General features: G+C 40.5%; 1 protein-coding gene across 1 annotated transcript in view; it reads left to right on the top strand.

The window, feature by feature from the left end:
- The first annotated feature begins 1,410 nt into the window (after positions 1-1,410).
- ITK (IL2 inducible T cell kinase) overlaps positions 1,411-14,217 on the top strand; it is a 74,964-nt gene continuing 62,157 nt past the window's right edge. Inside the window, exon 1 of the mRNA XM_008015137.3 lies at positions 1,411-1,699. Coding sequence (XP_008013328.1) covers positions 1,562-1,699 — 138 coding nt within the window. The 5' untranslated portion in view covers positions 1,411-1,561. The remainder of the gene's footprint in view (positions 1,700-14,217) is intronic.

Genomic DNA, 14,217 nt, shown 5'->3' with positions numbered 1-14,217 from the left:
TCATGATACTAGATAGCTGCTTCAGCTCCAACTGTCACCTCAACATTCTAGTCAGAAGGCAGGAAGAAAATGGAAAGAAAAGGGGATGACAGATCCCACTAAGGAAATTTCCTAGAAGTTGTGCACACCACTTCTGTACATTCAGTTGACCAGAAGACAGTCATACAACTACACCTAGCTACTAGGGAGGCTAAAAATTGTGGTCTTTATTCTTGATGGCCAGATGCCCAGAAAACCATCAGGGATTCAGTCAGTTGCTCTCGTATGAAGGAGAGAGTAGATATTTGGGAAAAGCAGCAATCCCTACCTCAAGCCCATATTCAGGGAGGAAAAAAAAAAAGATCTTGTTTGAGCAGTGTATTTTCACACATGCATCTTAAAATCTCAGAATAGGGGAGGTCATTTAAAATATACCTGTACCTTACCCTCCTGAGTGTCTTGATTATGCTGGGGCATCCAGTATATGAAATAAAATAAGGCTGTTGTCTGGTAATTTACATTTAAAAATAAACATTGGAGAATTTCACTCCTATACAGCAAAAATGATTGTTTCATTTATTATTTATCACTACCCAGTACATGCCATCTCTGCTTACACTAAAATCTCTTGATTATTAACATGGTAGAGATAAATGCCACACATTATTTTTCAACTACGTACTAATTCTAAGGCAACATGCATGACTAGTACCCACCATTTGTAAGATGTATGGGATTCAGTCCTCCAAGGGACCCTCACAAGGAAGCTAAGGATCAGAGGAGACACAGCTTGCTCAAAGAGAAACAGCTTAGTAAGTGACAGATCTGGGAATCCAACACAAGTTTGTTTGTTTTTAAAGCCCATATATACTTTGTTTATTATGCCATTCTGAAGGATTTGCTTATTTTTCACTGTTTCACAAAATGTCAGGACAGAAAGGCAATCATCTATATGTAGCATTGAGAAATTTCTGTGGGCTTTAATTTAAATCTTAAAAACTAATAAACTTCAGCAACATATTTCTTCGTTTTAATGTGTGAGGGTTTTGTGCTCATTTTACCTCTTTTAATTGTCCAACCCAATTTGGCGAAGATCCATTCAACAAATTTTTCTTAAACATCTTTTTTATGTGTCAGGCACTGTGATGGTTGCCGAGTATATCATGGTAAGCAAAACCACGCATTGTCCTTACCCCTTGTGCTACATGTTTTAACTGCTGGATGGATTGGATGGCTTAAACCAGGAACTATAAAGATTAAACTGTAATCCTTACCATAATTTTGAGTCTACAGTTTTTCAAATATCATTTTGAGCCATATAGCAAAGCCTGTATGTATTTTTTACATATGCTTCCTCGTTTTGTGAATTTTGAAAGGATGTGGTTATGGCCTTTGACATCAGAGGAGAAGCTCAGCTATGTTGGCTGAATGTTGATAGAAAGATAACGTTGAAGGCAAGTTGCCCTTGAGCAACTCTCTGAAGATCAACTGCCTCCACATTGCATTCTTTGCCCCAAAACTCTTCCCTTTGGTTGTGCTGAGAGGTGATGCCCAAGGTGCATCACGTTTCAAGAACTGGATCATGAACAACTTTATCCTCCTGGAAGAACAGCTCATCAAGAAATCCCAACAAAAGAGAAGAACTTCTCCCTCGAACTTTAAAGTCCGCTTCTTTGTGTTAACCAAAGCCAGCCTAGCATACTTTGAGGATCGTCATGGGGTATGTGAGCAGTTTCATTTGTCTTTTTTCGCATAGTATTTTATGTTTGGACTGGGCTAATGCAAAAGTATATACATAGCATACAACAGAATACAGGAAACACAAACATGCTTGTTGTAACAACATAAAAAGTACAGTAAAAGTAACCAGAGGAGAATGCAGAGAGCGGTCAAGAGGTGAAATGGTGGTGTGAGGCAATTTCAGTTCTAAAAACTGGAAATATAATGTTCATCAGCTTTTTCCCCGTGCAAGATTATGTTTGATTTTTAAATTATTAATAACATTTTAGGAAGCAAGTATTATGATTCATTAAAACTTGAACTTTCTATGAAACATACCAAATTTAATGAAACATACTAAATTTAATGAAACTTAGATTAATACAACATTAGCATTCGATGGGATGATCTACCCCAGCTTGCTTATTTTTAGTGGAAGAAACTGGTGTTTAGAATGATTAAATTTGGGGTTCCGTGTTCACGTTTTCATGAATAACTCTGTCTCTCTCAATACTCATCACTTGCCCAATCTTGAAATAAGATTCCCCAGGCATTTAATTGTCTAAAAGTTGTAAGGCACAATGGCAAGTCTCTTCATCTCTTGGTAGACTTCCTAGGACACTAGGTTTATTAAGAACAAAGTTTCTGCAGTGCAGACCAGCGGTTCTTACCCAGAAGAGTATGGCTGCTTAGCTAGGTCAGTCTGTCTCTGTATCTCAAAATAGTCTCATGCTTCTTTAAGATCAGTAATAACAAAAGCAACAGGAATAATCCTAATAATGTAGTTTGGTAGAAAAAGCATTGGACAAAGGGTCAGGAGACCAAACTACTTCTCAGTAGGTGATCCAATCTGGACAAATGTCTACCCCCTATTTCAGGTTCTTTCTTTATCAAAGGAAAAAACTGGAAATAACAACCTTCAAGATCCCTTTCTTCTTTAAAACTTCTTTGCTTTATGCAGTGGCTCTTGTTTAGCCCTATGCTGCAATTTTTCAAAGCGTGTTTGATTCCTTACTGTATGGTTATATTATTTTTACATCATTAGTGGGGTAGGACAAGGATTATCACTTATATTTTACTGAAGGGAAAATAATATTAGGTGCCTGATGGTCACTTAGAAACAAAAGTGCTCTGATTCTTTGTTGGAGTCTGACTTAGTAGCTGGAGGCATGAGTTTGGGATTCTTTGGCATGCCAGGCTTTAAAGCATTTCATGAGGTGGAGCTCCAAAGGAGGTCAGGCTGGGTATAGAGTCTATGGATGCCTCACTTTTTAAAGTTGCAGGTGTTGCATGTCTTTGATGAATTACAGAAAAAAAAAAAAAGTTGCAGGCAAAATAGTGCTGCCCTTTAAAAGTGAAAAGAATTGCTTGTCTTGTTATCAGACTCTTACTGATAACAATTTACCAGTCAATCAGAAAACACATGGAATTATGTGCGAGGCCTCTGCCAGGTGGCCGGGAGCCCAGTTTGTGAACTTGGGGGATTTATCATGTAGAGCTAATAAATCGCATGGCATTACTCAATGCTTTTTTGTGAATGGAACATTTGAAGTTTTTGTTTCATATTGAAAGAACAGTCATGTACCTTTAAATATTTTTTCCAAAGCCCATTTTACAGTTTTCACCAGTTTGTTTTCCTGATTCAACATAGTATCATCTTATTTAGTTAGTACTAATAATTCTTTAGCCCAATTGTTATTTGTGAACTGTTTGTGAATTCAGCTCAATATTATTTGCAAATAATCACAAAACCAGATGGCCTCAATTCAGAATTTTATTGGTCATAATTTGCAAGTAGACAAGGTTGTAAAATCACCCTACTTCTTTATCTGAGCATGATGAAAAATTCCAAGACAATTACTTCATTCTGGGGAGCCTTAGGCTGTAGTTTCTGATACTTCCATGTAAGATACAGAGAATACATGTCCAAACATCAAATTTCTTGTTTTCTAATGCCTTTTTTACACTTATAAATAACATTTTAAAAGTATTTCTTTAATTACTTAATTATTATAGAAATTGATTAATTAGAAATTTATCCAAGGTCCTTGAAACAGGTAATATATGTGAGTTATTATCGTCCATGTCTTATGTATACTACATCGTTTAGGGCCACCAATTTGTACACAAGAGTGCATTAATATTACTCATAAGTAAATAACATTACACCTGTGGGAAGAACATTTCCATTTTTAAATTAAAGCCTTCACTTTCAATCTGTAAAATGGATGTGATACTAGTACCCATTTCATAGGAAGATGGCAAAGACTCAGAGGTATAATGTCTTTAGGCTGAACTTTTTGAAATGATTTGGCAGGTCGAATATCAGGTATTAGAAGTCTCAAACAATTCAACTTAATGTATTAGGTACTTAGCATAGGCCCTGCCATCTGGTAAGCATCTACTAAAAGTTAACCATTGTTTGTATCCCTTTCACGTCTCTACAGAAGCTAGCAGGGTGTCATAACAATTCATTTTCAAATTATGGGAGATATTCAAGGATTCTCCAAAGTCAAGCTAAGATCAGGGTCCTGGATTCCTTCTATTCTGTGGCAATACAAGTTTGTGGGGTAGATATACATGCATCATGAGCTGTTTGGCCAGTTATTGCCCCTCTTAGGGTGTCAGAGCTTGTTTTTCTCTTTTCTCATTTGTAAAATTATGATTCTTGCAATTCTCATATTCTATGAATTTATAACACCATATGAAAAATAACCCTTCTACATACTCAAGAACATATTCTGTAGTTCTATAAATCAAGTATGTTTATTCTAACCTTAAAAATCATGCCTATTGTCATTATAATACTAATTGATTGAGGCTTTTACTTTAACATGCATTTAGTTCTGGTGTTAGATGCCTGTTTTTCCTATTGAGATGTGCAAGTGTTTTCAGAGGGGCCAAGAAGCGCCTTCATCTTGCTGGAGCAGTGAGCCAGAAAGAAGCATAGATTCGGCAGGTAGTGGCTTGCAGACAGACATGATTTCAGAGTCTCTCCTGTGCCTGTCAATTTTTTTCCAAGTAGTCCCTGATGCCAGAAATTCTATAACAGAGGGCAGTGAGAGATAAGGGCACATGGGTGTGCTGGTAAATGCTTAGGAATCCGAGTATGGGGCTTGTTGGATAGCCTTGATTCATAGTGTTTGCCAATTCCTTTGGTGTAAATACTCCCATCATGGCCCATTTTAAACTACCAATGTGAAGTCTGCTGGTTCACAGATTCCTGAAAATTTAACAATTAGCTACCTCAGGCCAGTACAAGCCAAGTCCAGCACATCATTGGCAAGCCTAAGAACAAATGATCCTTGAAGAGGTAGTCACCAACTAAGCAGCATACTTAGTTGCACATGACTGATATCAGATCCTTTTCAGTGGTAAAAAGAAAGTGAAGAACCTCAGGCGCTTTGAGTAAGCACAGAATGGAAGAGGCAGCCTAGATGGGAATAAAGCATCATAGATTGGTGTGGCTCCTGTGGCCACTTTCTAGATGTGGGATCTCAGACCAGACATTTGACCTCTTTATGCCTGTGTCCTATTTGTAAAGTAAGGATCCCAGCACTACCTACTTCAAGTGATGTTGAGTATTTCATGAGAAAAGTATGTTTTAAGCTTCTTACCAATTGCTACATGGTAAGGTGATTATCACTCACAATTTTGCCCAAGCACCACCTTGATCTTCTGAAAGCCCCTCTGGAGAACTGGAAACATTCTCCTGTTTTGTTGACTCTTTCCACCTTAGAGATCAAGTGTGCTGTGCACATTATGATGTGCGAGTCATTATCATTTACATGGAACCAGAGAAACAGTTATGATCACCATTCCAGTCAGCATCTGGGTGAGGGTCTCCACTCTTCACGGCCTCTTCCCTTTAGCGTGCAGTCTGATCTAGCAACAGAACCATCTCCTGCTTGCAGCAAGCATCCTTTCTAAATTAAAGGTGGTAGGTGGGGAGATGGTCACCTTTCCTTGCTTTTGAAAGCATTACTGCCTAGTGGTCAAAAACACTGCTTCTGCATCAGATCTGGGTCAAAGACTAGGTCACATATGATCTGTGTGATTTTGTGTAAATTACATAATGCTGTGCAATCTTCTAAAAAACTATTTACTTTTTTTTTTTTTTTTTTTTTTTTTGAGACAGCGTCTTGCTCTGTCACCCAGGCTGGAGTGCAGTGGTGCCACCTCAGTTCACTGCAACTTCTGCCTCCCAGGTTCAAGTGATTCTCCTGCCTCAGCCTCCTGTGTAGCTGGGACTACAGGTGCACACCACCACACTCGGCTAACTTTTGTATTTTTTTAGTAGAAACGGGGTTTCACCATATTGGCCAGGCTGGTCTCAAACTCCTGACCTCATGATCCGCCTGTTTCAGCCTCCCAAAATGCTGAACCATTGCGCCCGACCTATGTTTTTAAAATAATTAAGCAAGGCCAGACACATAGACTCACACCTGTAATCCCAACACGTTGGGAGGCTGAGGTGGGTGGATCACTTCAGCCTGGGAATTTGAGATCAGCCTGGGCAACACGGTGAGACTCCATCCCTACAAAAAAAAAAAAAAAAAAAAAAAATAGCCAGATGTGGTGCATGCATGCCTGTAGTCCTAGTTACTCAGGAGGGTGAGGTGGGAGGATCCCTTGAGCCCAGGAGGTTGAGGCTGCCATGAGCTGTGATCATGCTACTGTAATCCAGCCTGGGCAACAGGCTGAGACCTGGTCTTAAAAATAAAATAAAATAATTAAACATTCCTTCATGATCTTATTTCCTTTTAAGAAGATGGAGGTCACTTTTTTTACAAGTCCCCAATGGAAAGGACAGTCCTGAAAATTGGTACCCTGTGCCAAATGGGTCTTCTGCAATGAACTATTTTAGGACCTCTACACTTTCCACATATGCCCCAGGACAAATCTTTGTCTTCATTCACTTCAAGAAACCCCACTATGTGTCTTAAAAAAAAAAGAGAGAGAGAGAGGCCGGGCACGATGGTCCACGCCTGTAATCCCAGTACTTTGGGAGGCTGAGGAGGGTGGATCACCTGAGGGCGGGAGTTCGAGACCAACCTGGCTAATATAGTGAAACCCCGTTTCTACTAAAAACACACAAAATTAGTCAGGCGTGATGGCAGGTGCCCGGAATCCCAGCTACTCAGGAGGCTGAGGTAGGAGAATTGCTTGAACCCGGGAGGCAGAGGTTGCAGAGTGCTCAGATTGTGCGATTGCACTCCAGCCTGAGCAACAAGAGCAAAACCCCATCTCAAAAAAATAAAAATAAAAATAAAGAGAGATAGAGAGGGAGCCCTGGCAAGCTTTGCCTCCTAAAGTTCCCCTAGAATCTCCCCAGATTCCCACAGCCACCTCCTTAGTGGAAGCTGTCAGAATCTCTCACCTGGGACTGCCACCACCTCTCATGGCCTCCCTGCACCCGCTTCACCCCTGCCTGCCACTTCATCCTCCACATGGCAGCCAGCACCAGCTTTTCACATGTGACTGTAGTCAAGTCCTGAAGACCTTCATCAGAAGTTGATGTGTCCCTCCAGCGGCTCTCCCCATTGCCCTAAGGATGGACACTACCAGAATCTACCACATGGTCTCGTCTGTCTCAGCTCTTGTCTCACTCTCTCATCTCTGGGATCCAACCACACCCGGTTTTCTTCAATGTTAAAGCCTCCATTTTAAGTGTCACTTACTTGGGAAAGCCTTCCTTGATGTCCCTAGACTAAGTCATGTCCTCCTGTCCTGTTCTACCATGGCACCAGGTGTCCTTTCTTCACAGCACATGCTGAAGTTGTAACTACTCATCTGTTAATGTAACGATGTATTCATGTCATTTCCCCACCTCACCCTCCATTGGACTATCAGCTTTATGAGAGCAGGCACCCAAGTTGATAAAGATGGCCTCACCAGTGTCTACAAGAGTGTCTGGCACACACTATTCACTCATGCATCATTTGTGGAAGGAATAAAAGGAGAAAGGGAGAAAAGAAAGGAGGGAGTAAGGACATGAGGTATAGATTCGGCTGGAGAGGTTAGAGACACAAATGAACCTCAAATAGAAAAGGTTCAATGCCCAAATAATAGACACCAAGGCAAGTGACATAGGACTTCAAAAGGGAGATTACTGGGTGTAGGAACATGTAACAAAGACTCCCTGGAGGCAGTAGTGTATGGCCTATCCTTGAACAAGGAAGAGGAAGATTCAGGTATTCAGGTGGATGGAATTTTAAGTGCTAGGTCAGAGAGGCACATGTAGGAACCAGCAGGAGGGCCAGGTCCCAGCCTTCAACTCTTTTTAGGAGAATTAATCAACTCTTTTCTCCTTTTTCCTCTGCCCTGTCTTATCCTTCCTTCCTTGCCTTTTACAGCTAAACCCTCTGTAGATGATATTCTTTTTTTTTTTCTTTGACCCAGAGGCTTGCTCTGTCTCCCAGGCTGGGGTGCAGTGGTGTGATCACAGCTCACTGTAGCCTCAACTTCCCAGGCTCAGGTGATCCTTCTGCCTCAACCTCCTGAGTAGCTGGGACTAGAAGCATGCACCATCATGCTCAGCTATTAAAAAAAAATTGTAGAGACAGAGTCTCACTATATTGCCCAGGCAGGCCTCAAACTCCTGGGCTCAAGCAATCCTCCTGCCTCAACCTCCCAAAGTGCTGGGATTATAGGCATGAGCCACCATGCCTGGCCATGTAGATAATATTCTTAAAACTACCCAGGCATTTTTGCTTGAGACATTGAGAAGTCATGGACCCTCTTTTCTTCATTCCCATGTCATTCAGTTGTCTTCCAGCTGGGCTCCTGCTGACATTTGAAGCTCTTTACCGTCTATTATCCACACAACACCTAGAATGAACCTTAAAATTTTAAATCAGATACTACTTTCTACCTTAAAGCCCTCCATGGTTATTTAGGGTATTTAAATAAATTCTCAACTATGACTTACAAGACCCTTCATCCTGTGGTCCCAGCCTGCCTTCTTTATTTCACTTCACACCACACTCCCTGTATGTACCTCTGTCACATCTGCCTTCTTCCTGAACCATAGGCACTCAAAGCTCAAGGTCCCTGCAGGGCCTTTGTACAGGGCCAGGACTAGGGCGAGACAAGTGAGACACACACATAAAATGGCACTCATTCTCAGGATGCAGGATCTTTGCATTAGCTGCTCCCACTGTCTCAAACACCCCAGATTTTTGCAGGAGTGTTTGTTTGTTTGCTCGTTTGTTTGAAACATGGTCTTGCTCTGTCACCCAGGCTAGAATGCAGTGGCGGAATCTTGGGTCACTGCAACCTCTGCCTTTCAGACTCAACCGATCCTCCCGACTAGCTGGGACTACAGGAGTGCATCACCTTGTCTGGCTAATTCTGTTTGTTGATTTATTTCCCACCTCTTCCAAAGCACATAGATACGTTAGTATCTGCACTTATTTGTTAGGTTTCTGGATCTGCTTCCCTGTTTAATTTCTGTCTGTCCATCTACTGGAAGGGCAGTTCCATGAAAGCAGAGATCTTGACTGTCTTCTTCATCACCGTATCACCATCATCTAAAACAGTTCTGGGCACTGGTTAGTAGTAATAGGTGGTCAGTAAATATCTGGGGAATGAATGAAGGTCACATAACTCATGTTGCATTCAGAAAAGCGTCTGGAAGCTAAAAATTAGGGTCTTGTCTAGTCACACAAAGACAAGGAAGGGCCCAAGCAAAGTACTTTGCAATTGAGACATGCACAGTTTCCATCTGTTTTAATGGAGTGTTGCCATGAATTGATCTTTACCTGTGTAATGTGAGGTTAATGTTTTATGGAGATAACTATTGTATTGACAGCTTCTTTTCTCAAAATAACATTAGATTTGATTCCTACTGTTCAGGGACTGTACACCCATTTATCAGTTTCTGCAGTAAAAATAGGCCAGAGAGAAATACTATAAACATGAGAGTTTAGTTTCTCACTCAGTCTGAAAGAAAGCAGAAGAGCTCAGTTTCAGACCAGGCACAGTGGCTTACACCTGTAATCCTAGCACTTTGGGAGGCCAAGACAGGCAGATTGCCTGAGCTCAGGAGTTCGAGACCAGCCCGGCCAACATGGCAAAACCCCATCTCTACTAAAAATACAAAAAATTAGCCAGGTGTGGTGGCTCATACCTGTACTTTGGCTACTTGGTAGGCTGAAGTAGGAGAATTGCTTAAACCCAGGTGGCGGAGGTTGCAGTAAGCTAAGATCGCACCACTGCACTCCAGCCTGGGCGACAGAGCAAGAAGCTGTCTCAAAAAAAAAAAAAAAAAAAAAAAGAAAGAAAGAAAGAAAGAAAGAAGAGCTCAGTTTCTTGAACTACAAGCTCCATGTAAAACAAGATATGTAAATATCAAACTCGGAAATCATCTCTACAAAAAACTGTACTAAAGCTCTTCTCAAATGTTAATGAACCAAATAGTAAATCCTCATTCCACCCTCATTTTCTTAACCAACTGATAATACGTTCCTCCATTCATCAGTGAATTATGAGACCTACTGGAAAAAGTAGACCTTCCAGGAAATAATTTTCATCCAGAGGTCAGTTTGGGTTTGGCTTCATGACACTCAGAGGCCTCACTAAAAGTGATCCTGAGGAGAAAACAGGTCTGTAATGCCTTCCCATGCATATAAAAGTCCCCTTTTGGATCAATGGTCTGTTCAGTTCCTTGAAATTCAGTAAAAGTTTTCTGTATTTTAATGGAATAAGAGCTAGATACAGGTTCTTACGTCTTATGTTGCCATATAATTCCTATTAACCTAAAGGTATTTATAAGCAGGCTTCTCATTGTATTTTTCCTTTTTTGATATTTAAAAAGTCACAGAAATTATAACTGTTTGTTATAAAAATTCAACTATAGGGTTTTTTTCCCCCAAACTTCGTATATTGTGCCAAATTTTTATTATTATTATTGGTTTTGGGGTTTTTGTTTGTTTGTCTGTTTTTTATTGACTCTGTATCAAGGAAATGCTTCTGTTTTGGTACATTTAGATTTAGTCATTTGTTCAGCAAACATTTTGCAAATAGCTGCTCTGTGCCAGGCACTGTGCTAGATGTGAGGAACACAGTGGTAAGTAATGGAGGCAGGTGTCTTACGTTGGTGCAGAAGTAACTGAGGTTTTAATTGAGGTCAATTACTTGTGCACCAACCCAATAGCTTGCATTCCAGGAGATGAGACAGACAGCAAGCAAGTGTATAACTGCCTAGGGCAGATAGATAATGTGGTAGGTTCTATGGCAAGACCAGGCAGCCACTGGGGCTGAACTGGGAGGAAGTGTGGTCAGAGAAGGAATTTATAGCTAAACTGAAATTTGAAGAAAGAACTAGTTAAATAAAGAAATGGGAAAGGGCGTTCTGGGCAGGGGGAACTGCAAGAACAAAGACCCTGAGGTAGGAAAAGGCTTGGCTTGTGTGAAGAACAGAGATTTGAACATGCAGAGTTCAAGAGTGGGGCACAAGACGAGGGGCAGAAGCCAAACTCTGCAGGCCCTTGTGGATCATGGCAAGGAGTTTGGATTTTATTCCAACCCCAGTGAAAAGTTTCCAAGATTGAAGCAGTGGGGGTGATTCCATCCATCTAGAAGTGAGCTGACAGCTTTGGGGTCAGCAGATTGTACAATGGCCAAGAATAGAAGCCAGCCAGGAAGCCAGGTAGAGTCTACTGCAGTGGTCTCCTGGGCCATTGTGTAGTGTCCCATCCTATGAATTGTTCTTCAGTTGTCTTACATTTTAACTTTCTTGTGGCATCCTTCTTCCTGGGGGTACTTTGTCCAGAATCATCTCACTCCATGTTTTGATAGGAAAGTGCCTGGTGTATAACCTGGGTCAGGAGCAACACTGAGCTCAGACAAACTGTAGCAGCAAAGACTGAAACCAAATTAGAATTGAGTTAAATCAGCTTTGATTGATCTCAAGACAGAGTAAGGAATCTTCCGATCCTCATATTGTCAAAAAAATTAATGAACCAAGTACTTTCAGAATGTTTTCTATAATCTGGTCTGAAGGCATTAATTTACTATCTGTGTCAGCACTGGTCTTTTCTCTTGTGCAGACATATCTTTTGCAGAGTTATAATCATAATGCATGACAATTTTATATCCTACTTTTCCATTTATTCTTTTATGTAAATGTATTTCCATATATCTACATTGCCTCCAAAGTAATCATTTTTCATATATATGATTTTTTAATGGTTGAGTCAGTTCATTGCAAGAACATGCTTATCTATTTCACATACGTGGGGGAATAGATGAACTTATCTGTTAGCTATGGTTCAACATTCAGAGTGTTTCCAGGTATAATGAAAACACCAAAAAAAAAAAAAATAGTAAACATAATATAGGGCTGTCTCATTTTAAAAATCAGCTTCTTAGGATAGAGTGCCCCAAATAGGATAATTGTGTCACAGGATAAGAAGATTTTCTGGTCTTGATCATTTGTTGCTGGATCATCTTCCAAAGAGATTGAAGAAGCAGTGCATGGGCCACAAAAAGCGGCACCGTATTTGTTAGCAGAACCATTAGAGAAGATTATGCTTCTAAAAAGGAACTAATAGAAACAAAAGAATTACACTGTTGTGATTTTCAAGTACCCCATTTTGAATGTTGTAGTGAGAGAGAGGGCAAAATGTGTAATCTTTTACACATAGGTGAGATGATTTGATTTAAAGTCAGTGTCACATGTATGTAGACGAACCCACCACCTGCATAGTTGGATTTAAGCGGTGCCAGAGGGTCTCCTACTCTGCAAAAGCTGAATCCTCGAACTGACGTCACAGAGTGGGGGTGGTCTGAAAGGTTCCCATGAATGAGTTCTTTGGGTTAGGTCATGAAACACCTTATCAAGGAGCAAATGAAATACAAGAAGGTGTCACAGGAGCCACTTTTGACTGTTCCATAGAAGTTAGTTTTAATTTTAGACAGGGCCTATAACACTGAAATTCTCAGGCTGCAATTCCAGAAAAGTGGGATGAGGTGAGCAAGGAACAACAAAACAACCTGACAGAAAAGAGATTTGCATGCTGCTATAAAGACACATGCACACGTATGGTCATCGCAGCACTATTCACAATAGCAAAGACTTGGAATCAACCCAAATGTCCATCAGTGATAGACTGGATTAAGAAAATGTGGCACATATACACCATTGAATACTATGCAGCCATAAAAAAGGATGAGTTTCTATCCTTTGTAGGGACATGGATGCAGCTGGAAACCATCATTCTCGGCAAACTATCGCAAGAACAGAAAACCAAACACCGCATGTTCTCACTCATAGGTGGGAACTGAACAATGAGATCACTTGGACTCAGGAAGGGGAACATCACACACCGAGGCCTATTATGGGGAAGGGGGAGAGGGGAGGGATTGCATTGGGAGTTATACCTGATGTAAATGATGAGTTGATGGGTGCTGACGAGTTGATAGGTGCAGCACACCAACATGGCACAAGTATACATATGTAACAAACCTGCACGTTATGCACATGTACCCTAGAACTTAAAGTATAGTAATAAAAAAATTAAAAAATAAAAATTTAAAAAAAAAAGAAAAGAGATTTGGACCCAAGTCACCTGGCTAATTCTTTGTTCTCTCTGGGATTTAGCTTTCTTGTCCTAAAATTAAAGGATTCGGCTGGATCAGTGCGTTTTCAAACTTTAAAAAACATTTTAATATAAAATTATACAAGTCATCACTATCCCCACATATAAAACAGAAAGAAGTGGAAGTTCTCTGCTTGAAGCAGGGCAGGGCAACTGCCCAGAACCCTATGTCCCTTGGCCTGTCCCTGACTTTCAGGGATCAACAAGGTATCTTCCAACTCTGTGACCCATCTCCTCAGGGTGTAAATTGAATAGTAGAAATGAAAAGACAAGAGTCAATTTAGAAAGTCACCTTGAAGCCTCATTGTCCTCATCTCTAACATTATAAAGTTGGACTGAATGATTTCTAAAGACTCTTCCAGTTCAAAACTGTGGAAACTTGGCTCACATTTGTAATGCCAACACTTTGGGAGACCAGAGTGAGAGGATTGCTTGAGGGCAGGAGTTTGAGACCAGCCTGGGTAACGTAGTGAGATCCCATCTCCACAAAAACAAAAAATAAAAAAATTAGCTGGGCATGGTGGTGCACACTTATAGTCCCGCTATTTGGGAAGCTAAGGTGAGAGGATTACTTAAGCTCAGGAGTTCAAGGCTGCAGTGAACTATGATTGCACCACTGCACGCCAGCCTGGGCTACAGAGTGACACCCTATCTCTATTTTTTTTTAAGTGGAAATTGGATATCTCTGCCAATGATAACAGGAATTCACAAAAAGTGATGGAGATTAGCCACATATAGAAACCTTTTCAGGAAGTAACACCTTTAAGGTGATTAATAACTATGTGGCTCATGAGAAAGCATGTTGTCAAAATACAAGCATGACCCCAAGAATGTCCCCTGAAAATCAAGTCGGACATTTCATGTGTAACCAATATAAAATCTGAAATAATAACAGCCAATATTTAATGAGTTATCT

This window comes from Chlorocebus sabaeus, chromosome 23, assembly GCF_047675955.1.
Source record: "Chlorocebus sabaeus isolate Y175 chromosome 23, mChlSab1.0.hap1, whole genome shotgun sequence".
In the NCBI taxonomy this organism is placed as follows: domain Eukaryota; kingdom Metazoa; phylum Chordata; class Mammalia; order Primates; family Cercopithecidae; genus Chlorocebus; species Chlorocebus sabaeus.
This window is presented reverse-complemented; position numbering and strand designations above follow the sequence as displayed.